The following is a 26,409-nucleotide window of genomic DNA, read 5'->3' on the forward strand; positions in this document are numbered from 1 at the left end:
ATTTTATTTTTTCACAATCTTCAAATATACACTCGTTGAATGTAACACAATTATAGCAAAAACACTCGTATCATTATAATGTTGCTAAAAGTTGTTTACACAAACAAACAATATAAAAAAATTTTTATTACGATTGTTCTATAATATATATACCTATGTACAATCACTGGACACTTTTCTAGAACTGCTGCAGTTTGTGGAATTCTCTGAAACATGGGTATAAGCACAATGGTGTTTTACACTCCTAACACATAAAACGAGTGTCTCTGCATTTTTGTGGGCGTTTTGTGGTATGTCCACAGACAAAACACCTCTTCTGAGCATTTTTCTTGAGAGCAGTAGCAGGCAGTGGTATGGGGTAGTGATCACCAGGCCTCAGACGAGAGGACATGTGTTGATAATTTCGTGGGCGCTGGTCTATTGCAGGTGTTGTTCCTTGGTACTTGAATATTATTTGTCTGATGACTGACAAACAAAATTCACCATATTTGGGTTTGTTCTTGGTCTTCAACTTATACATATTATAAGCATTCAGCATGGAAATGTCAAGAAGATGGAAAAAAAGTTTTATGTGCCACTTATAACTCTTGCAAACACAGTCAGCAAACCCAATTTGCATGTCACATTTGTCCACTAAGCACATATTGAGGTTATAATCCATCACAGCTGCAGGTTTTACTATGGAAAACAGTGTTGACACATTACCATCAAAACCTGGTAGAAGCACTGATGTCCATACAGGGGTAATAGATAGGGAGGAAACAGAAAAAAATGCACCAGTAGTGAATGCAGCTACAATGAATCCTTGGGTATCTGCAGGCACAGTATATCTGGTAAAACAGGTGGGACATGCACCTTTTGACTATGGGAAACAAAAGAGGGGAGCCACAACCCCTCCAAGGACAGAGTATTTTTAGGACCAGGAGGGAAGAAGACTGGCAAGAAATGACAATCCTTCACCAACTGAAAACATTTCTGGAGTAGAGGCACAGACATTGGCCTCTACTCCAGAACTCAGATATTAGACCCAGCAAATAAAAAAACCCTAAATTCCACCAATATACCGACATTTGTCTTTGCAAACATACAGGGTCTAAAGCCATCAAAAAACAATAAAATTCCTTACATCAAGGGACTGCTCACGGAGTCAAATGCAGTGTTTGCAGCATTCAGAGACCCACATAAAGGATCGTTATGACAATGAAATATGGATCCCAGGTTATACACTATTCGGATCCGATAGACTAAACAGGAAACAAGGGGGGGGAACCTGGAGGTTATTCCGGGGATCAACGCCCCCGCGGCCCGGTCCATGACCAGGCCTCCCGATGGATCAGGGCCTGATCAACTAGGCTGTTACTGCTGGCCGCACACAGTCCAACGTACGAGCCACAGCCCGGTTGATCCGGCACTGACTTTAGGTATCTGTCCAGCTCTCTCTTGAAGGCAGCCAGGGGTTTATTGGCAATTCTCCTAATGCTTGATGGGAGGCTGTTGAACAGTCTTGGGCTCCGGACATTTTTGGTGTTTTCCCTTAGTGTACCAATGGTGCCCCTACTTTTTATTGGGGCCATTTTGCATCGCCTGCCCAGTCTTTTACTTTCGTAGGGAGTGATTTCTGTGTTCAGATTTGGGACCATTCCTTCCAGGATTTTCCAGGTGTAGATTATGATATATCTCTCCCTCCTGTGTTCCAACGAGTACAAGTCAAGTGCTTCCAAGCATTCCCAGTAGTTAAGGTGCTTGACAGAACTTACACGTGCAATAAAGGATCTCTGTACACTCTCTAGATCTGCGATTTCACCTGCTTTGAATGGAGATGTTAATGTACAGCAGTATTCCAGCCTAGAGAGAACAAGTGATTTGAAAAGGATCATCATTGGCTTGGCATCTCTCGTTTTGAACATTCTCATTATCCATCCTATCATTTTCTTTTGCACGTGCGATTGTGGCACTGTTGTGATCCTTGAAAGTGAGATCCTCAGACATTACTACTCCCAGGTCCCTTACATTATTTTTCTGCTCTATTGTATGGCCAGAGTCTGTAGTATACTCTGTTCTAGTTATTATCTCCTCCAGTTTTCCATAATGGAGTAGTTGGAATTTGTCCTCATTGAACATCATATTGTTTACCGTTGCCTATATCTTCTTGGAGGTAAACCGCATCCTCAGCAGATGACAGCTTCATGCAGATCCTAGTATCATCTGCGAAGGATGATACGGTGCTGTGATGTATATCTCTGTCTATGTCTGATATGAGGATGAGGAAGAAGATGGGGGCGAGTACTGTGCCTTGTGGAACAGAGCTCTTCACTATGGCAGCCTCCAATTTAACTCTGTTGACCACTACTCTTTGTGTTTGATTTGTTAGGAAGTTGAAGATCCATCTCCCCACTTTCCCAGTTATTCCTTTAGCACGTATTTTATGGGCTATTACGCCACGATCGCATTTGTCAAATGCTTTTGCGAAGTTTGTGTATATTACATCTGCATTCTGTTTTTCTTCCAGTGCATCCAAGGCCATATCATAGTGATCCAGTAGTTGTGAGAGGCAGGAGCGACCTGCCCTGAACCCATGTTGCCCTGGATTGTGCAGATTTTGGGAATCCAGGTGATTTGCAATCCTGCTTCTTAGCACTCTTTCAAAGATTTTTATGATGTGGAACGTCAGAGCTATTGGTCTAAAGTTCTTAGCTAATGCTTTGCTGCCACCTTTATGGAGTGGGGCTATATCCGTTATTTTAAGTGACTGTGGAATTTCACCCATGTCCAAGCTCCTCCTCCATAGTGTACTTAGGGCACGCGAGAGGGGTTTCTTGCAGTTCTTAATGAAAACAGAGTTCCACGAGTCTGGGCCCGGCGCTGAGTGCATGGGCATGTTGTCAATGGCTTTTTCGAAATCTATCGGAGTTAGGGTAATGTCGGAAATCTGGCATACATTTATGGAGTGTTGAGGCTCATTCATGAAGAAATCATTTGGGTCGTCGATCCTCAGACCGATTAGTGGTTCACTAAACACAGAGTCGTACTGGGATTTCAATATTTCACTCATTTCCTTGTTGTCATCTGTGTAAGTCCCATCCTGTCTGAGTAAGGGCCCGATACTAGATGTGGTATTTGCCTGTTTTTGGCATATGAAAGGAATTATTTTGAATTTCTTTCAATTTCACTAATATCTTTAAGCTCCTCCTGTCTCTCCTGGTTCCTGTAAGAGTCATTTAACTTAAGTTCGATAGTTTCCACTTCCCTGGTCAGCGCCTCCTTTCGTGTATCAGATATTCTAGCACTCCTGAGGAGCTCAGTGACTCTTCGTCGTCCTCTGTAGAGGGAGCGTCTTTTTCTCTCCAGTTTACTCCTGCTCTTCTTCTTTCTTAGGGGAATATGCCTAGAACATGCTTCAGCTGCCAGGAAGTTGATCCTTTCAAGGCACTGGTTTGGATCAATGTCATTTAAGATATCTTCCCAACATGTTTTGTTTAGGACATGGTTTACCTGGTCCCAGTTGATGTTCTTGTTGTTGAAGTTGTATTTTGTGAAGACACCTTCACTGGTACATGCATTCTGTTGATCAGGACCCCTGTGCATGTACGTCTTGTCTTCGATTAGGTTGTGATCGGAATTAGTTGTTTTTTATATTCTTATGTCTCTTATCAGGTCCTCATTATTTGTGAAGATAAGGTCAAGTGTGTTTTCTAGTCTTGTTGGCTCCACTATCTCCTGGTTTAAGGTGTGTTGTTCGCAGAGACTTAGTAGCTTATGTGTGTATGACCTTTCATCTGCGCTACCTCCGGGGATTGTTTCAGCTATAACATTATTTGCTACATTCTTCCATTTTGTATGCCTTAGGCTGAAATCACCAAGCAGTAAGATGTTTGGGGATGGAGCTGGAAGGTTTTCCAGACAGTAATCAATTTTCACTAGTTGTTCCTTGAACTGTTGTGAGGTTGCATCTGGTGGCTTATATACAACCACAATGACTAGATTTTGGTTCTCGATCATTACTGATAGAACTTCAACTACCTCATTTGTGGTGTTCAGCAACTCCGTGCAGATGAGGGACTCTTTGACATACAGGCCAACCCCCCCTTGTTGCCTGTTCATTCTGTCGCATCTAAAAAGGTTATAACCACTTATCCATATTTCACTGTCAAAGTGATCTTTTGTGTGAGTCTCTGTGAAGACTGCAAACGTTGCACTAGACTCCTCTAGAAGTCCACTGATAAAAGGTATTTTGTTGTTGGTGGATGGCTTAAGGCCCTGTATATTAGCAAATATGAATGAGGTTGTATTCTGTGTTTGTTGGGGGGATTTTGTTATTGGCATCAGTAGTTGTAATTCTGGAGGGCCATGGGTGGCCACTGGCTGCGCCTCCAGTCCAGAAAGGTTGGCCTGTACGTCACAGAGTCACTAATTTGCTCAGAACTACTAAACACCTCAAATGATGTAGTTGAAGTTTTGGCAGTAAAGATTGAAAACGAAAACCTTGTCATTGTGGTGGTATACAAGCCTCCAGATGCAACTTCCCAGCAGTTCCAGGAGCAGCTTTTGAAAAATGACCACTGTCTGGAAAATCTCCCAACTCCTGCCCCAAATATCTTACAACTAGATTTCCTCTTGAGACACCTAAAATGGAGGAGTAGAGTAAACAATGTTATAGCAGAGATCACCCCAGGAGGCAGCTCAGATGAAAACTCACACACACACACACACACACGAACTATTAAATCTCTGCACGAAATTCACCTTAACCCTTTCAGGGTCCGTGCTTTAGATCTATGGCTTTACGTTCAGGGTCCAAACTGTAGATCTACGCCATGAGCTCAGCTCACTCTGATAAGCTGTGAGTGGTAAATTTAGGCCTAGATATGAGAGAATGCATCTATGTGGTATGTGTGCATCACATAAAATAAATCCTGCAGCACACAGTGTATAATGAGAGGGAAAAAAACTGAGACCGTGGTTTTCGATTAAAACAGCGAATTTGCAGTGTTTTTTTGTATGTTTTTTATTGCTGTATTTGCGATTTCTTGGTCTCATTTGATAGAATGGAAGATATATTACAGAAGTAGATATGATTTTGATTGGCTTTAGTACTGGAAATGGCTTGAAACTGAGCTCAAAGTAGCGGAAATGTTAAATTTTTGTCGATGTTCAAGAGTAAACAAACAACCTCACATGTCTAATACACGCCAGCTGGTGGGTCTAATATACATTCACAAATGTGATGATGATATTTATACAATTATTACAGTATTACATAACAGTAAATCCTCTATTTTTTGGTTTGAATAAAAATTCATTATGTGAATAAAAAATCAAAATGGAATTCATTCGTAAAGCCTAAAAACATAACTAATGAGCAGAGGAAATGTTAGTTTAGTGCCAGGAATGCCTGCATTGTTTATTCTGGACCCTATTTTGAAATTGGAATATTTTGAACTTTGTGTTAAATTGGCGAATTACCAATTTCCGATCACTTTATTTTGTAGTTGAAACAGTTGACTGGGCAATTTCTTGTAGTCAATCGATAGAATAGAAGTAATACTAGTGAAATAGCTAAGAATTTGGTCGACTGGAATAATGTAATTGGCACAAAATGGAAGTCAAAGTCGGCAAAATCGCCAATTCGTAAATATCGCTGACACATCAAAATTCGCAAGAGCATAATTTCGTCAATTTTCCATCAAATTTTGTACTTTTTGTTTTATTACCTTCAGAAAAAGATTCTCTACCATTTCATAAGAAAAAATAACAAAATTTTTTTTTTTTAAATTCTTGGACACTGGTGCACCCTTTGAAATTTGGCTTCTGGACCCTGAAAGGGTTAATTAACCCACCACATAAACTCTTAAAATTAATAAAATAGGCCAAAATATGGTGGCAGAGGCAGCGGCAGAAGCGTCCACCATTTCTGTCCCAATTTGACTATACTATCTTCCCATGTTCTTACTGTAAGAGAAAATGGAGTATTTTTGAGGCTAACTGCAGTAGATCACTAGGACCCATGATTAGAAGAAAGAAATTTGGCCAAATGACTGTAAAAAAAATGTGAACAAGCACAAGAGAATTGCCCCCACAGGCCTAGAAACATGTTTACTGCTTACCAGCTGTGCCAACTAGCAGAAGCAATCTGAATTGTTATTATGTACGTATTATGCATTATTATTATTATTAATTTAGGGAGCTGAAGCTCAATCATTATAATAATAATAATTATTATTATTATTAATTTAGGGAACTGAAGCTCTGTCGTTAGAATAATAATAATAATAATTATATTAGTAGTAGTATTATATTATTATTATTATTATTGTTATTATTAATTTAGGGAACTGAAGCTCTATCATTATTATTATTATTATAATTATTATTATTATAATTACACCTACCATCCGACTTACGACCGAGTTCGGTTCCGAGAAACCGGTCGTAAGTCGAACTTTACTACTGAATATCAACAAAACATTTTTGTAATGACTATTTTGTTTTATTTTGGTATTTCATGTTTTACTTTACTTTTAACTGACTTACTGAGTGACTTGACTGACTTACTGAGTGACTTGACTGACTTACTGAGTGACTTGACTGATTTACTGAGTGACTTGACTGACTTACTGAATGACTTGACTGACTTACTGAATGACTTAACTGACTTACTGAGTGACTAGACTGACCGAATGGCTTGACTGACTGACTTACTGAATGACTTGACTGACTTTCTGAGTGACCTGACTTACTGAATGACTTAACTGACTTATTGAGTGACTTTACTGACTTACTGAGTGACATGACTAACTTACTGAGTGACATGACTGACTAACTGAGTGACTTGACTGACTTACTGAATGACTTGACTGACTGAGTGGCTTGACTGACTTACTGAATGACATGACTGACTGACTTACTGAATGACTTGACCGACTTACTGAGTGACCTGACTGACTTACTGAATGACTTGACTGACTTATTGAGTGACTTACTGAGTGACTTGACTGACTTACTAAATGACTTGACTGACTTACTGAGTGACATGACTTACTGAATGACTTGACTGACTGAATGACTTGACTGACTGACTTACTGAATGACTTGACTAACTTACTGAATGACTTGACTAATTTACTGAGTGACCTGACTGACTTAATGAATGACTTGACTGTAATAATATATTATTATTATTATTATTATTATTATTATTATTATTATTATTATTATTATTATTATTGCTGAGAAAAAGAGAATGATTTCCATGGAATTAAAGCATGAAATCATAGATAAACAAGAGAAGTGTCAAGGTTTTGGGTTGAGGGAAGGGGGAGTTGGCTCGCAACTCAGAGCAAAAAAATCGACCCAGGGACGGCTCGTATCTCAAAAAACTCGTAAGTTGGGACACTCGTAAGTCAAGGTTCCACTGTGTTGCGTAATGTTTTCGCTCCACCTGGCAACCACTCCTCCATAGCATATAAACAGCATGTTTATATGCTATGCAGCGTGTTTCTTATATAATTTTGAAGAAAATATCATAGATGTATTAATGAAAATGTCTATATTGATGTAAAATTAGACTTTTAATGTGCCCAAGAGTGATTTTTATTACATAATAGAGAGATGTGCTCATGGAGAATGTAAACAAACCAGGTGGCACACACCGTATTTGAAAGACCACTTGCTGTATAGAAGGTTTTGGTCATAATCTGAGATCGCTGTTTTAGAATGCCATAAGGCGAAACACCGAAAAGCGGGGCCCTACTGTATATGATATCTAAGCTCTTTATCATGAAATGGATCAAATCCCATGAAAATACAGGCTCAACATACCTTGGCAGTCCACAATAACTCAAATGATTATAAAATGTAAAAGTGTTACAAGTAGTTGTTTCATGCATTAAAAATACCAGTCCATACACATCAGCCGGAACTCTGCTGGTAGCCACACATCAGCCAGAACTCTGCTGGTAGCCACACATCAGCCAGAACTCTGCTGGTAGCCACACATCAGCCGGCACTCTGCTGGTAGCCACACATCAGCCAGAACTCTGCTGGTAGCCACACATCAGCCAGAACTCTGCTGGTAGCCACACATCAGCCGGAACTCTGCTGGTAGCCACACATCAGCCAGAACTCTGCTGGTAGCCACACATCAGCCAGAACTCTGCTGGTAGCCACACATCAGCCAGAACTCTGCTGGTAGCCACACATCAGCCAGAACTCTGCTGGTAGCCACACATCTGCTGGTAGCCACACATCAGCCAGAACTCTGCTGGTAGCCACACATCAGCCAGGCTGGTAGCCAACATCTGCTGGTAGCCACACATCAGCCGGAACTCTGCTGGTAGCCACACATCAGCCTGAACTCTGCTGGTAGCCACACATCAGCCACTGCTGGTAGCCACACATCAGCCAGAACTCTGCTGGTAGCCACACATCAGCCAGAACTCTGCTGGTAGCCACACATCAGCCGAAACTCTGCTGGTAGCCACACATCAGCCAGAACTCTGCTGGTAGCCACACATCAGCCAGAACTCTGCTGGTAGCCACACATCAGCCAGAACTCTGCTGGTAGCCACACATCAGCCAGAACTCTGCTGGTAGCCACACATCAGCCAGAACTCTGCTGGTAGCCACACATCAGCCAGAACTCTGCTGGTAGCCACACATCAGCCAGAACTCTGCTGGTAGCCACACATCAGCCAGAACTCTGCTGGTAGCCACACATCAGCCAGAACTCTGCTGGTAGCCACACATCAGCCAGAACTCTGCTGGTAGCCACACATCAGCCAGAACTCTGCTGGTAGCCACACATCAGCCAGAACTCTGCTGGTAGCCACACATCAGCCAGAACTCTTCTGGTAGCCACACATCAGCCAGAACTCTGCTGGTAGCCACACATCAGCCAGAACTCTGCTGGTAGCCACACATCAGCCAGAACTCTGCTGGTAGCCACACATCAGCCGGAACTCTGCAGCCACACCAGAACTCTGCTGGTAGCCACACATCAGCATCAGAACTCTGCTGGTAGCCACACATCAGCCAGAACTCTGCTGGTAGCCACACATCAGCCAGAACTCTGCTGGTAGCCACACATCAGCCAGAACTCTGCTGGTAGCCACACATCAGCCAGAACTCTGCTGGTAGCCACACATCAGCCAGAACTCTGCTGGTAGCCACACATCAGCCAGAACTCTGCTGGTAGCCACACATCAGCCAGAACTCTGCTGGTACACATCAGCCAGAACTCTGCTGGTAGCCACACCTCAGCCAGAACTCTGCTGGTAGCCACACCTCATCCCGAACTCTGCTGGTAGCCACACATCAGCCAGAACTCTCCTGGTAGCCACACATCAGCCAGAACTCTCTGCTGGTAGCCACACATCAGCCAGACACTCTCTGCTGGTAGCCACACATCAGCCAGAACTCTGCTGGTAGCCACACATCAGCCAGAACTCTGCTGGTAGCCACACATCAGCCAGAACTCTGCTGGTAGCCACACATCAGCCAGAACTCTGCTGGTAGCCACACATCAGCCAGAACTCTGCTGGTAGCCACACATCAGCCAGAACTCTGCTGGTAGCCACACATCAGCCAGAACTCTGCTGGTAGCCACACATCAGCCAGAACTCTGCTGGTAGCCACACATCAGCCAGAACTCTGCTGGTAGCCACACATCAGCCAGAACTCTGCTGGTAGCCACACATCAGCCAGAACTCTGCTGGTAGCCACACATCAGCCAGAACTCTGCTGGTAGCCACACATCAGCCAGAACTCTGCTGGTAGCCACACATCAGCCAGAACTCTGCTGGTAGCCACACATCAGCCAGAACTCTGCTGGTAGCCACACATCAGCCAGAACTCTGCTGGTAGCCACACATCAGCCAGAACTCTGCTGGTAGCCACACATCAGCCAGAACTCTGCTGGTAGCCACACATCAGCCAGAACTCTGCTGGTAGCCACACATCAGCCAGAACTCTGCTGGTAGCCACACATCAGCCAGAACTCTGCTGGTAGCCCCACATCAGCCAGCCAGAACTCTGCTGGTAGCCACACATCAGCCAGAACTCTGCTGGTAGCCACACATCAGCCTGAACTCTGCTGGTAGCCACACATCAGCCAGAACTCTGCTGGTAGCCACACATCAGCCAGAACTCTGCTGGTAGCCACACATCAGCCAGAACTCTGCTGGTAGCCACACATCAGCCACACATCAGCCAGAACTCTGCTGGTAGCCACACATCAGCCACACCAGAACTCTGCTGGTAGCCACCACAGCCACTCTGCTGGTAGCCAGAACTCTGCTGGTAGCCACACATCAGCCAGAACTCTGCTGGTAGCCACACATCAGCCAGAACTCTGCTGGTAGCCACACATCAGCCAGAACTCTGCTGGTAGCCACACATCAGCCAGAACTCTGCTGGTAGCCACACATCAGCCAGAACTCTGCTGGTAGCCACACATCAGCCAGAACTCTGCTGGTAGCCACACATCAGCCAGAACTCTGCTGGTAGCCACACATCAGCCAGAACTCTGCTGGTAGCCACACATCAGCCAGAACTCTGCTGGTAGCCACACATCAGCCAGAACTCTGCTGGTAGCCACACATCAGCCAGAACTCTGCTGGTAGCCACACATCAGCCAGAACTCTGCTGGTAGCCACACATCAGCCAGAACTCTGCTGGTAGCCACACATCAGCCAGAACTCTGCTGGTAGCCACACATCAGCCAGAACTCTGCTGGTAGCCACACATCAGCCAGAACTCTGCTGGTAGCCACACATCAGCCAGAACTCTGCTGGTAGCCACACATCAGCCGGAACTCTGCTGGTAGCCACACATCAGAACTCTGCTGGTAGCCACACATCAGCCAGAACTCTGCTGGTAGCCACACATCAGCCAGAACTCTGCTGGTAGCCACACATCAGCCAGAACTCTGCTGGTAGCCACACATCAGCCAGAACTCTGCTGGTAGCCACACATCAGCCAGAACTCTGCTGGTAGCCACACATCAGCCAGAACTCTGCTGGTAGCCACACATCAGCCAGAACTCTGCTGGTAGCCACACATCAGCCAGAACTCTGCTGGTAGCCACACATCAGCCAGAACTCTGCTGGTAGCCACACATCAGCCAGAACTCTGCTGGTAGCCACACATCAGCCAGAACTCTGCTGGTAGCCACACATCAGCCAGAACTCTGCTGGTAGCCACACATCAGCCAGAACTCTGCTGGTAGCCACACATCAGCCAGAACTCTGCTGGTAGCCACACATCAGCCAGAACTCTGCTGGTAGCCACACATCAGCCAGAACTCTGCTGGTAGCCACACATCAGCCAGAACTCTGCTGGTAGCCACACATCAGCCAGAACTCTGCTGGTAGCCACACATCAGCCAGAACTCTGCTGGTAGCCACACATCAGCCAGAACTCTGCTGGTAGCCACACATCAGCCAGAACTCTGCTGGTAGCCACACATCAGCCAGAACTCTGCTGGTAGCCACACATCAGCCAGAACTCTGCTGGTAGCCACACATCAGCCAGAACTCTGCTGGTAGCCACACATCAGCCAGAACTCTGCTGGTAGCCACACATCAGCCAGAACTCTGCTGGTAGCCACACATCAGCCAGAACTCTGCTGGTAGCCACACATCAGCCAGAACTCTGCTGGTAGCCACACATCAGCCAGAACTCTGCTGGTAGCCACACATCAGCCAGAACTCTGCTGGTAGCCACACATCAGCCAGAACTCTGCTGGTAGCCACACATCAGCCAGAACTCTGCTGGTAGCCACACATCAGCCAGAACTCTGCTGGTAGCCACACATCAGCCAGAACTCTGCTGGTAGCCACACATCAGCCAGAACTCTGCTGGTAGCCACACATCAGCCAGAACTCTGCTGGTAGCCACACATCAGCCAGAACTCTGCTGGTAGCCACACATCAGCCAGAACTCTGCTGGTAGCCACACATCAGCCAGAACTCTGCTGGTAGCCACACATCAGCCAGAACTCTGCTGGTAGCCACACATCAGCCAGAAGCCACACATCAGCCAGAACTCTGCTGGTAGCCACACATCAGCCAGAACTCTGCTGGTAGCCACACATCAGCCAGAACTCTGCTGGTAGCCACACATCAGCCAGAACTCTGCTGGTAGCCACACATCAGCCAGAACTCTGCTGGTAGCCACACATCAGCCAGAACTCTGCTGGTAGCCACACATCAGCTGGTAGCCACACATCAGCCAGAACTCTGCTGGTAGCCACACATCAGCCAGAACTCTGCTGGTAGCCACACATCAGCCAGAACTCTGCTGGTAGCCACCACACATGGTAGCCACACCAGAGAACTCTGCTGGTAGCCACACATCAGCCAGAACTCTGCTGGTAGCCACACATCAGCCAGAACTCTGCTGGTAGCCACACATCAGCCAGAACTCTGCTGGTATCCACACATTAGCCAGAGCTCTGCTGGTATCCATACATTAGCCAGAACTCTACTGGTATCCACACATTAGCCAGAACCCTGCCGGTATCCACACATTAACCACACCCCGGCTGGTATCCGCATAACACAGTACAACATCAACATTTTATTTTTTTTATTTTTTTATTTTTTATTTCCAATTTGAGCACACATACAGAGGTACAAAAAAATATAGATAAGAGCAGCATGCCAAAGCCACTTATACTATGCATAGCATTACGGGCTGGCTTAAAATTAACTTAAGATTAACTAAGCAATGATGAAATCAGTGATAAAACATTAATGTAAACAGATTACTATAAAGCACAAGTGAGTATTACAAAGACAGGTCATATGGTTGCATTCAGTCATATGAAGGATTCTGTTAGGTAGTGTATTTAAAAAAATAATAAAGTTAGATTCGGTTTTAGGTTTAACATTTATGTGATATAATTGTGAGAAACATTTAAGATATACAATTTATAAGGTTCAGTTATTCAGTATTTATTTGGTTTTGGGTGAGTAAGTGATCTTTGAGAAGAGACTTGAATTTATAAACAGGTAGTGTTTCTTTTATATTTACAGGTAATGAATTCCAGATTTTAGGGCCTTTTATGTGCATTGAGTTTTTGCATAGTGTGAGATGGACACGAGGAACATCAAAGAGTGATCTGTGCCTTGTGTTATGGTCATGTGTTCTGTTGAGGTTGGCAAGGAGATGTTTGAGGGGAGGGTTAATATCAGAGTTAAGTGTTCTATGTATGTAATAGGTGCAGTAATAAGTATGGATGTTTTGTATGGTGAGTAGGTTTAGTGTATTGAATATTGGTGGAGTGTGCTGCCTGTAGTGAGAATTGGCTGCAAGTCCCTCTTGGCTGATAGACACAGCGAGTACATATGTTCCTCGGATGATGCATAATATATATATCAACATGATTCCAATTTACTCACATTTTAACCTCATTGCAAAGAGTGGGAGGGAAGCAAATGCTATAAAAATATGGTTTGCTTGAGTCTCTCCCCACAGGTGGAGGACAAGAGCCATATGTATGACTCAAGATGCTGTGCATTGTATGCTATATCAGCAAAGATGATCCCTAAACCTTCTACCACAACACTTGTCAGTACTGGGCATGCAGCAGGCAAGTGTGAGCATGTTGCATAGGAGTGAATGGAAACAAATAGTTCTTGGGAACTGACGAGCTGCGTGAGTGTGAGTGGGGTAATATTTTGTGAAGGGATTCAGGGAAACCAGTTAGATGGACTTGAGTCCTGGAGGTGGGAAGTACAATGCCTCTGCTTTAACCCTTTGACTGTTTCAGGCCCCTCTCTGAAACTATCATTCTATGTCGTTCAATTTTTGAAAAAAAAAAAATTATTTTTTCTTATGAAATGATAGAGAATCTTTTCCCGATGGTAATGACACCAAAAGTTCGAAATTTGGTCGAAAACTCGTGGAATTATGCTCCCACGAAGTTAGCGGTCTCGGCAACATATGCGTATCGGCGATTTCGCCGACTTTGAGCCCTATTTTCAGCCAATTCCATTGTTCCAGTTGACCAAACTCATAGCTATTTCTTTAGAACTCCATTTTATCTATCAGCTGAGTACAAGAAACCTCCCATTTACTAATTTGGACTACCCAATATGGTGGTCAGAAATTGGCAATTTGGCCAATTTCACGCAAAATAAAAAAGATGCCAATTTCAAAATAGGGTCCAGAATAAACAAGGTAGATTCTCGTGGCACTAAAATAACATATGTTCTGTTCATTAGTCACATCTCTAGGCCCCTCTTATATTATTATTGCTTTCTATTTTGATTTTTTATTCATACAAAAAAATACAAAATTTACTGTTATGCAGACGACTGCATTATTGTAAAAATGGTATAAATAATATCAGTGCACTAGTGAAAGAATATTAGACTCCCCAGTTGACGTGTATTGGTCGTGTGGTGTGATTTATTTACTCTTGAACATTGGTAAAAATCGAACATTTCCGCTACTTTGAGCTCAGTTTCAAGGTCGTTTTCATCGTAAAAGTAATGAAAATCATCTCTATTTCTGTAATATGTTTTCCATTTTATCACCTAAGACCATGAAAACGCGAATACAACGATAAATACTATATGAAAATACACCTCAAAGTCGGCGTTTTATTCCAAAAAAACGATCAGAGTTTTTTTTTTCTCATTACGCAATGCGTGCTGCAGGATTTTTTTTATGTGGTGCACACTGACCACACAGACCCATTCTCTCACATGTGGGCCTACCAGCTTTCTCCCACTTGATTTGAAGCCGCTAGAATTATTGAGTATATATACGTCAGAAACATTGGCTCGTAAGACGTATTTATACGTCGAAAACAGTCAAAGGGTTAAAGGAGGTGTTTGGGATATTGGCTTGTTTCGGGTAACATCTAAACTGTCGTATCTGAGCGCCTCTGCAAAGACAGTGATTATGCATGAATAATGGTGAAGGTGTTGAATGATGGCGAAAGTGTTGAATGTTGGTGAAAGTGTTTCTTTTTTTTTTGGGGGGGGGGGTCACTCTGCCGTGGTGGGAGATGGCTGACGTGTTGGAAAAAAATATAAAAATGCATTGGAAAACGTACAAAGGAGGGTGACAAAGTTGATCCCATGTATCAGAAATCTTCCCTATGAGGATAGACTGAGGGCCCTGAATCTGCACTCTCTAAAAAGGCATAAAATTAGGGGGGATATGATTCAGGTATATAAATGGAAAACAGGAATTAATAAAGGGGATGTAAATACAGTGTGCTAAAAATATCCAACCTAGACAGGACTCTCAGCAGTGGTTTTAAATTGGAAAAATCAGATTTAGGAAGGATATAGGAAAGCTCTGGTTTGGTAATAGAGTTGTGGATGTGTGGAACAAACTCCCGAGTACCGTCATAGAAGCTAAGACATTGTGTAGTATTAAAAATAGGTTGGATAAATACGTGAGTGGGTGTAGGTGGGTGTGAGTTGGACCTGACTAGCTTGTGCTACTAGGTCAGATGCCATGCTCCTCCCTTAACCCTTTCAGGGTCCAAGGCCAAAATCGGAAGGGGTGCTCCAGTGTCCAAGAAATTTTGAAAAAACAAAAAAAAAAAAAAAATTCTTACAGAATTAAAGAGTATATTTTTGTGAAGGTAATAAAACAAAAAAAAATTCTGATCAGTACTTACCGAGATACAGAGGCGAAAAATTGACCCAAAATGACAGGGTGGTGGCAACATCGGCGATTTCCGCAAACTCGCATTTCTTTATTTTACGTTTTTTATACATTTTTCTTTTCTAATTTTTTTCTTTTCCTAGTAACATTTGTGGCCTGTGAGACCAATACTGTATACAGTGGACCCGCGACCAGCGATGGTATCGATTAACGATAAATCTGACTAGCGATGCATTTTAACGCAAATATTTTGCCTCAACTACCGCTTAAAAACCCGACCAGCGCTATTCATTCCGTACCATACGCGTCCACTTTGGCCTGAGTGCGCCTCACTTGTCCCTTGGGTGCCAGTGTTTACAAGCCAGCCAGCCACCGTAGTCGCTTCCAAACATACAACAACTGGAACATTTCATATTATCACAGCCTTTGTAGTGATTGCACCTGCAAAATAAGTCACCATGGGCCCCAAGAAAGCTTCTAGTGCCAACCCTACAGCAAAAAGGGTGAGAATTACTTTGGAGATGAAGAAACAGATCATTGCTAAGTATGAAAGTGGAGTGCGTGTCTCTGAGCTGGTTGTGTTGTATAATAAACCCCAGTCAACCATCGCTACTATTGTGGGCAAGAAAACGGCAATCAAGGAAGCTGTTCTTGCCAAAGGTGCAACTATGTTTTCGAAACTGAGATCGCAAGTGATAGAAGATGTTGAGAGACTGTTATTGGTGTGGATAAATGAGAAACACATAGCAGGAGACAGCATCTCTCAAGCGATCATATGTGAAAAGGCTAGGAAGTTGCATGACGATTTAATTACAAAAATGCCAGCAACTACTGATGTGAGTGAATTTAAGGCCAGCAAAGGTTGGTTTGAGAGATTTAAGAAGCGTAGTGGCATTCATAGTGTGATAAGGCATGGTGAGGCTGCCAGTTCGGACCACAAATCGGCTGAAAAATATGTGCAGGACTTCAAGGAGTACATAGACAGTGAAGGACTGAAACCTGAACAAGTGTTTAATTGTGACGAAACAGACCTGTTTTGGAAGAAAATGCCAAGCAGGACGTACATTACTCAGGAGGAAAAGGCACTCCCAGGACATAAGCCTATGAAAGACAGGCTTACTCTGTTGGTGTGTGCCAATGCTAGTGGTGATTGCAAAGTGAAGCCTTTATTGGTGTATCACTTAGAAACTCCCAGAGTGTTCAGGAAAAACAATGTCCTCAAGGCTAATTTGTGTGTGCTGTGGAGGGCAAACAGTAAGGCATGGGTCACTAGGGACTTTTTCTATGACTGGTTACACCATGCATTTGCCCCCAATGTGAAAAATTACCTAATTGAAAAGAAATTAGACCTTAAGTGCCTCCTGGTATTAGACAATGCTCCTGGTCATCCTTCAGACTTGGCAGAGCGACTTTCTGGGGACATGAGCTTCATTAAGGTGAAGTTTTTGCCTCCTAATACCACTCCTCTCCTGCAGCCCATGGACCAGCAGGTTATTTCCAACATCAAGAAACTGTACACAAAAGCTATGTTTGAAAGGTGCTTTGTAGTGACCTCAGAAACTCAACTGACTCTAAGAGAGTTTTGGAAAGATCATTTTACCATCCTCAATTGTGTAAACATTAGATGTAAGGCTTGGGAGGAAGTGACTAAGAGGACATTGAATTCTGCTTGGAAAAAACTGTGGCCAGAATGTGTAGACAAAAGGGATTTTGAAGGGTTTGAGGCTAACCCTGAGAATCCTATGCCAGTTGAGGAATTCATTGTGGCATTGGGGAAGTCCTTGGGGTTGGAGGTTAGTGGGGAGGATATGGAAGAGTTGGTGGTCGAGGACAGTGAAGAACTAACCACTGATGAGCTGCTAGATCATCTTGAACAGCAAGAGGGCAGACCTGAGGAAACTGCTTCGGAGGAGGGAAGAGAGAAATTGAAGAAGTTGCCTACTTCTAAGATAAAGGAAATGTGTGCAAAGTTGCTTGAAGTGCAAACCTTTTTTGATGAAAATCACCCTGACACAGCTACTGCAAGCCGTGTTGGCAACCTGTACACTGACAATGTTGTGAACCACTTTAGGAAAGTCATAAAGGAACGAGAGATACAGGTATTTATGGACAGATATGTTGTGCGACAGAAGTCCAGTGACTCTGAAGCTGGTCCTAGTGGCATTAAAAGAAGAAGGGAAGTAACCCCAGAAAAAGACTTGCTGCCTCAAGTGCTAATGGAAGGGGATTCCCCTTCTAAACACTAAGAAGATCAACGCTCTCCCCTCCTCCCATCCCATCAATCATCACCAGATCTTCAATAAAGGTAAGTGTCATGTAACTGTGCATGTAATCTTCAGTTTGTGTGTATTAAAATTAATATTTCATGTGGTAAAAATTTTTTTTTTTCAATACTTTTGAGTGTCTTGCACGGATTAATTTGATTTCCATTATTTCTTATGGGGAAAATTAACTTGACTAACGATAATTTTGACTAACGATGAGCTCTCAGGAACGGATTAATATCGCTGGTTGAGGGTCCACTGTATAATGTATATATATAAACTCAGTGTATTGAACACAGTACCGCACTAAAGTTATTATTATAATATTGTGTACCACTTTTGCTTATTACAATAAACATGCACAAATCTTGTATAATACTAATGTTCTATCATATACAGTGGACCCCTGCATACCGATTTTAATCCGTGCAAGAGGGCTCATTGGTATGCGAAATAATTGGTATGCAAATGAATTTTCCCCGTAAGAAACAATGGAAATCAAATTAATTCGTGCAAGACACCCAAAAGTATGAAAAAAAAAATTTTACCACGTGAAATATACATTTTCCTACACACAAAGAGAAGGATACATGCACATTAGTAGAGTAGTACATGCACAGTATATATTGTGCATGTACTAGTCTACTAAATGAAGAATAAATGACACTTACCTTTATTGAAGATGCAGCAATGACTGATGAGACAATGTGTCCTGGGAGTGCCTTTTCCTCCTGAGTACTGTAGGTCCTGTTTGGTATTTTCTTCCAGAACATGCCTTATCACACTGTGTATGTCACTACGATTCTTAAATCTCTCAAACCAACCTTTGCTGGCTTTAAATTCACCAATATGAGCACTAGTTCCAGGCATTTTTCCCTGTTCACCTGGGTGTTAGTCGACTGGTGTGGGTTGCATCCTGGGAGACAAGATTAAGGACCCCAATGGAAATAAGTTAGACAGTCTTCGATGACACTGACTTTTTTGGGTTATCCTGGGTGGCAAATCCTCTGGGGTTAATTGTTTCTTGGTATATTCTCAATAAGCCACACCAACAACAGTGCTACAGCAGCAGCAGATGATGCTACAGCAGCAGCAGACGATGCTACAGCAGCAGCAGACGATGCTACAGCAGCAGCAGACGATGCTACAGCAGCAGCAGACGATGCTACAGCAGCAGCAGCAGCAGACGATGCTACAGCAGCAGCAGATGATGCTACAGCAGCAGCAGCAGCTGACAGTGCTACAGCAGCAGCAGACGATGCTATAGCAGCAGCAGACGATGCTACAGCAGCAGCAGACGATGCTACAGCAGCAGCAGCAGCTGACAGTGCAGCAGCAGCAGCTGTACCACCAATAGTAGCGATGGTTGATTGGGGTTTATTATACAACCTGGCCAGCTCGGAGACACGCACTCCACTTTCATACTTATCAATGATCTTTTTCTTCATCTCTATAGTAATTCTCACCCTTATTGCTGTAGGGTTGGCACTAGAAGCTTTCTTGGGGCCCATGGTCACTTATTTTCCAGATAAAATCACCAAAAACACTGTAATAATACGAAATGTTACGATTGTATGCTTGGATGCTACCGCGGAGGCTGGCTAGTAAACAATGCCACCGGCGGAACATGTGAGGCTGGCTAAGGCGCACATTGGACGCGTCTCGGACAAACAGCGGTGAGCGGGTTTTTAAGCGGTATGCGAGGCAAAATTTTAGCGATAAAATGTATCGGTATGCGGATTAATCGTTATGTGATGCCAACGGTATGCGGGGGTCCACTGTATTAACATATGTACAATCACTGGACATGTTTTTAGAACTGCTGCAGCTTGTGGAACTCCTTGAAACAAGGCACCATGCACAGAGGTACCTTACATTCCACACACATAAACCGAGTGTCTTTGCGTCTTTGTTGCCGTCGTTTTGTTTGTGCACAGACAACATATCTCTTCTGAACAAATTTCTTCTTAGTTGCAGGAAGCTGTATTATGAAGTGATCACCTTCCCTCCTCAAATGCTTGGGTATATCCTGAGGAGTTCGAGGACAGTTTTGTATAGCAGGTGTTGTTACCTTGTATTTTATTATGAGTTGTTTGACAACAGACAAACAAAATTCACCATACGGTGGTCTGTTGCCAGTCTTCAGTTGGTACATATTATATGCATTGAACATTGAAATGTTCATGAGATGGAAGAAAAGTTTCTTCTACCACTTGTAACTCTTATGAACACAATCACCAAAGCCAGTCTGCATGTCACATTTGTCAACCAAGTGCATGTTTTGTGTATAATCAATCACTGTCACTTGTTTTTGAATATGTTCATTAGTCACTCGATCAACCTTGCTACTGTCTTGCATTTCGTTATGGTGAATGGTTGTCAACAATGTGACATCTCGTTTGTCATGCCACCGTAATGCCATGATGCCATTGGCAGTAAACACCTGCACGTCATCACCACGAGTGCCTGCGTTGAACCTGGGCATATGTTTACCATTAGAACGCACTGTGACACACACATCTGTCATGTTTACTCACAAGAAATCACTGAGTAAAGGGCTTGTGTACCAGTTATCAGTATATAATGTATGCCCCTTACCAAGATAAGGTGCCATCATGCTTCTCACTACATCACCTGAGATACCCAATAACATCCTGGTATCTTTCAATGTTTTACTTCCTGTGTATACAACAATATCCAATACCAGGCCACTGTCACTGTCACAGAGTACAAACAGTTTTATACCAGAGCATTTCCTCTTGCTCGGTATATACTGTTTGAACAACAGTCTACCTTTGATCAAAATCAAAGACTCTTCAAGTACAAGATTCTTGAATGGATAAAAGTACATGTTGAACTTTTGTTTCAGAAACATAAAAACATTTCTAATCTTGTATAACCTGTCACTTCTGTCAGGCCTGGTTTTGTCATAGAAGTGCAACATACATAACAGTAAGATAAACCTGTTCATTGGGATGATTTCACTGAAGACCGGGGTACAAATTAGCCGATCTGTGGACCAGTATGATTTTATATTATGCTTATAGACATGAGGCATAAGCATTATTGTTGCAAAAAGCAAATACATTTCTGCAACAGTTGTCTCTTTCCACCAGTGTAGTCTTGACTGTGGTGATATCATCGTATTTGCCATGGTGTACTTAAAATACTTGTTACATTCCCTGACAATACTTTCCATCAAGGGCTGGTCAAAGAATAGTTCAAAAAATTCCAGTTCATTTGCAGTGTTTCCAAGGGAACAAGCTGGCAGGAGTCCACTTTGAGTGTCATCAAACTGGTGGAGCTTGGGAACAAAACTGGGATTTTGCTGCCAATCCCAGATATGGTTTGCTGGTGGATACTGGGCATCATAAGTTGGTTGTGCAGGTAGTTGTGGTTGTGGTGAGCTGGTGGCTGATGCTCCGCTTTGTCTTTGAACTGAAGAGTCAGCAGCGTGGGTCCCAGCCTGGGCTGGTGAGTCATGCATGGCTGTGGCACTACCATCACCACTACCGCCACCTACTGATGCCTGTGGTCTATCCATGCCAAGTGTAGTCACATCATCCTCACTTTCACTGTATATTCCTGGTGTAGGGCCACGGGATGTACTCTGTCCCCTGGGCACTGCATAGGGAACACTACCTGAGCACATGCAGCGGCGTATATACCGACGCTTTACTGGTGAATGTGTTTCCTCACTGTCACTACTCGAATGATCATCAAGAGCAATAAAATCACAGTCCACGTCACTATCAATAAATATCAATTGTGCACGTCACTATCATCATCATTACTGAAGTCGGAGGCCTGGCCACGCGAAAATAATAGTTTTCTCTTGCGATGAGGTACAACTGAACGTGACTGAGGCGTGCCCACACCAGAGGTAGAAGGTTGAGGATCGTCAGAGTTTTCTGCACTATTATTGATATCCTGGCCATTCCTTTCGGTCACTAACTGATCAAAGCCAAAGAATTCGTCTTCATTTCCACTTCCGTCAGAGTCAGAACTATCAGATAGGAAGAGGAGAGTCCTAATTTTCCTTGGAGAGAGAGCTGCCTTACGATGAGGCATGATGAACAAAGGTAACTGAGCCGGCATTCCCACAATGCTATGCGGGTGCCTAGAATTTTTGTTTACGGAGCACACACACCACGCAGACCCGTTCTCTCACATGTAGGCCTACCAGCCTTTTTGCGCTAAATTTGACGCTGCTAGAATTTTGGCATAGATCTACAGTTTGGATCCTGAACGTAAAGCCGTAGATCTACAGCACGGACCCTGAAAGGGTTAAGTGACATGATTGACCTGACTAGGTCAAGGCATTGGCTTAAGCCATTGGGAGAATTGGACCTGCCTTGCATAGGCCAGTTGGTCTGTTGCAGTGTTCCTTATTTCTTATGTTCTTAAGAATTGTGAAACTGTATAGTATATACTTCTAGCAAGATAGCTGTTGAATGAATGATGGTATGCTTCCATTTTTGGGTCATCTTACCTTGCTGAAAAATGGTTAATGTAGTCAAAACAAAAAGTTAAGAATTTAGAAGAAACAAGGATGCAACTTTTTGGTAAGTAACATTTTTAGGGGATTTCATATTGTTTTCAAAATATTGGGGGTCTTGTAGACTTTTGGATTATGTGGATTCTTATATACTGTATATCTGAAAGATAATGGTCCTAAGTGATCAATTCTTTTGGGTGATTTATTTAAGAATACATGAAATGGACAACATGAGTGCACATGGTTGTCTTTCAACTGATGAAGTTATTAGTTTCCTAAGATTCTGAAGAATAAATTACCAACTGATTTTTTGGCATTTCCATATCTTTTAAACAGATATAAAGTAACCTTAAATACAGTAAACCCACAATTTAATGGACCTCAATTTAACAGACTTTGGATATACGGGATAAAATCTCCTGGGTCAACTGATTCAGAAATAATAGATAAAATCCACTAGTTACAGAATTATTTGTTATTGTTACAGTAATAGCAAAGCAGTCGTATCTCTATCTACCACACTGCCATTAAGATCTACCTGCTTTCCTCTCCTAGTCTGTTGAATTGAGGATTTACTGTACAAACTTTTATTCCGTCCCAAAGAGTTTTAGAAATTACTATTTCTTTCTGTTGGTTTTTAAAGTTTCACATTGCCATGAAACAAGTATAAAACTTGAGCAGTTCATTCCCAAGTGCATCTGTAAAAAATATTTTCCACATGTCTAATAATAAGTGACAATATTGGGAGATGTGATCTGTGAGGGCCCTGAACTTCATGAAATGAAAGATAAATGATTTTGTTTTAAATTTTGTGTTTTTTGTTTTGCAGTTAACAACATTTTGCTGATTACAGTAACTTGTATAACATGTAGGATGCCCTTCTTGTATTAGAATTTAAGGCTGCTATTCCTCACAGGTGGAGTCAAAGAGGGTACATCAAAACACAGATGGAAGTGGAACCAGCAACAAGATTCATCGGTGTTCTTACTGTGAATATTCCACCTCTAAAAAAATTAACTTAATAAATCATACACGCATTCACACTGGAGAGAAGCCATTTGCTTGCTCACATTGTTGTGCTGCATTTTCTCAGAAAGGAAATCTGAAGTCACATATACGTACTCACACAGGAGAAAAACCTTATTGCTGTACTAAATGTCCATACCGTGCTGCTCAGAGGAACACCTTAATAAGTCATTATTTAAGCATTCATAAAAATTCTAGGTAAATAAAAGTAGCCAGTAAAAAAAAAAATTCATGCTAGCTTCTAAATGACAGTAGAGTATGGCATACAAGTACAGTGGGACCTTGGCTTACAAGTTTAATCCGTTCCAGGAGCTAGCTCGTAACGCAATTTACTCATATCAAATTAATTTTCCTCATGTAAATTAATTGAAAAGCCATTAATTTGTTCCTGCACTCTGGAGAGACAGAAAAAATACTTGAATATGATGCTATTATCAACTATACGGCTTATTTATCTATCACAATTCAACTGATATGACATAAACAATATAATTAGCACAGAAACATATATATTCTAAAATGAATAAAATAGACCATAATATGGTTGCAGTGGCAGCGGCAGAAGTGTCGGCCATTTCTATCCCAAGTTGACTATACGTATTTTCTTCCCATGTTCTTACTGTAAGAGAAAACAGAGTGTTTTTGAGGCTAACTGCAGTAGATCACTAGGACCCATGGTTAGAAAAAAGAAATTTGGCCAAATGACTATGAAAACATGCAAACAAGCACAAGAGAACTGCCCCCACAGGCCTGTAAACATGTTTACTGCTTACCAGCTGTGCCAACTAGCAGAAGCAATCTGAATTATTATTATATATGTATTATGCATTATTATTATTATTATTATTATTATTATTATTAATTTAAGGAACTGAAGCTCTATTGTTAATAATAAGAATAATATATTATTATTGTTAGTATTATATTATTATTATTATTAATTTAGGAAACTGAAGCTCTTATCATTATAATAATAATATTATTATTATTATTATTATTATTATTATTATTATTATTAATTTAGGGAACTGAAGCTCCATCGTTATTATAATAATACAGTAGACCGCCATTGAAGAATTGCTACACAATTTTATATAACATGTTGTATAATTAATTTAACATTGTTCAGTTTGTGAGAAGAAAAAAAAATTCTCTTTTGCTCAAGCGGCCACCTTGCTGTGTAGCAGCCGGGAGCCCTCCCCTACCACTCCCCGACACCACCCCAACCATCCCCTACCACTCCCCGACACCACCCCAACCATCCCCTACCACTCCCCGACACCACCCCAATCATCCCCTACCACTCCCCAAAACCACCCCCACCATCCCCTACCACTCCCCGACACCCCCCCCCATCCCATACCATTCCCCGACACCACCCCCACCATCTCCTACCACTCCCCAAAACCACCCCCCACCAGCCTAGCATTCATACGTGTCCAGTCTTTCTCTGCTACGAGGCACCTGTGTTTGTCAATTGTGTTATGATATTTTAATTACTATATCTTGTATCTGTCAAACAATCATGACACCCAGTAGCCATAATAGTGTTGCTGAAAGTGGCACCAAGAGGTATAAGCACTTAAGTCTTAGAATTAACAAAGATATTAGACAAGAGATAACCTGTAGCCATAACTGTAGTGTTACTTTGTACACAGAAAAAGAGGTTAACATGAGTTTGTGACTGACTGACTGAATAACTGACTTACTGTGTGACTTATTGAGTGACTTGACTGACTTACTGAGTGATTTGACTGACTTACTGAATGACCTGACTGACTTACTGAGTGACTTGACTGACTTACTGAATGACTTGACTGACTTACTCAGTGACTTGACTGACTTACTGTATGACTAGACTGACTTATTGAATGACTTGACTGATTATTGACTGACTTACTGAATGACTTGCCTGACTTACTGAATGACTTGACTGGTTTACTGAGTGACTTGACTGACTGAATGACTTGACTGACTTACTGAGTGACCTGACTTACTGAATGACTTGACTGACTTACTGAGTGATTTGACTAATAATATTATATTATTATTATTATTGCTGAGAAGAAAAAGAATGATTTCCATGGAATTAAAGCATGAAATCATAGATAAACAAGCAAGGTGTCCAGGTTTTGGGTTGAGGGGGAAGAGGGAGGGGGGGAGCTGGCTCGTAACTCAAATATTGGCTCATAACTCAGCGCAAAAAGTCGACCCATGGACGGTTCGACCCAGTGGACGGTTAACGCTCAAGAGGGCTATCTCAAAAAACTCCCCATAAGAAATAATGGTAATCCGTTACACACAAACTGAAAAAGGCATGCACAATTACATGACACTTACTTTTATTGAAGATCTGGTGATGATTGATGGGATGGGAGGAGGGGAGAGCATTATCTTCTTACGAATCCCCTTCCATTAGGACTTGAGGTAGCAAGTCCTTTTCTGGGGTTACTTCCCTTCTTCTTTTAATGCCACTAGGACCAGCTTCAGAGTCACTGGATGGACGGCTCGTATCTCAAAAAACTAGTATGTTGGGACACTCGTAAGTCAAGATTCCACTGTATATGCATACATTGTACATTAATGAACCTTGGTAATGGATATCAAAAAGTGGTTTAAAAGACACATGAGCAAACACTAGGGCATACAGTGGAACCCCTACTTGCGAGTGCATCCACATGCAAGTTTTTCCAAATACAAGCAGTCGATCATTCAATTTTTTGCTTCCATACGTGAGCGAAATTTCCATAAGTGAGCAGGCCTCAAGGGAGGTTCCTTGATGCTGATGAGGGGCTCTTGCTCTTGATCTAGGGAATTGCATCTCATTTGTTTGTTGGATAATGTATGATGGAAAGGTGCTTTTTAACATACACGAAAAATGAAAGAAAACAGACCATAAATAATGGAGTTCACCTTAGTGGTATTTTCATATGATTTTTATGGTTGTATTCTCATTTTTTTGGTCTCATTTGATAGAAAGAAAGATATATTACA

At 42.4% G+C, this 26,409-nt stretch overlaps 1 protein-coding gene across 6 annotated transcripts in view; it reads left to right on the forward strand.

Moving 5' to 3' along the window:
* LOC128685720 (GDNF-inducible zinc finger protein 1) overlaps positions 1–26,409 on the forward strand; it is a 464,801-nt gene that overhangs the window by 365,750 nt on the left and 72,642 nt on the right. For 3 of the 6 annotated variants that reach the window (XM_070088046.1, XM_070088048.1, XM_070088047.1), the window contains one exon: positions 23,306–24,240. The exons of 1 other annotated variant lie outside the window; for it this stretch is intronic. In XM_070088046.1, coding sequence (XP_069944147.1) covers positions 23,306–23,617 — 312 coding nt within the window. In that variant the 3' untranslated portion in view covers positions 23,618–24,240. Of the gene's footprint in view, positions 1–23,305; positions 24,243–26,409 lie in introns of those variants that run through there. 2 more of the 6 variants (XM_070088050.1, XM_070088043.1) reach the window with 2 other exon arrangements.

The sequence above is a fragment of the Cherax quadricarinatus genome, chromosome 23 (genome assembly GCF_038502225.1).
Source record: "Cherax quadricarinatus isolate ZL_2023a chromosome 23, ASM3850222v1, whole genome shotgun sequence".
In the NCBI taxonomy this organism is placed as follows: Eukaryota; Metazoa; Arthropoda; class Malacostraca; order Decapoda; family Parastacidae; genus Cherax; species Cherax quadricarinatus.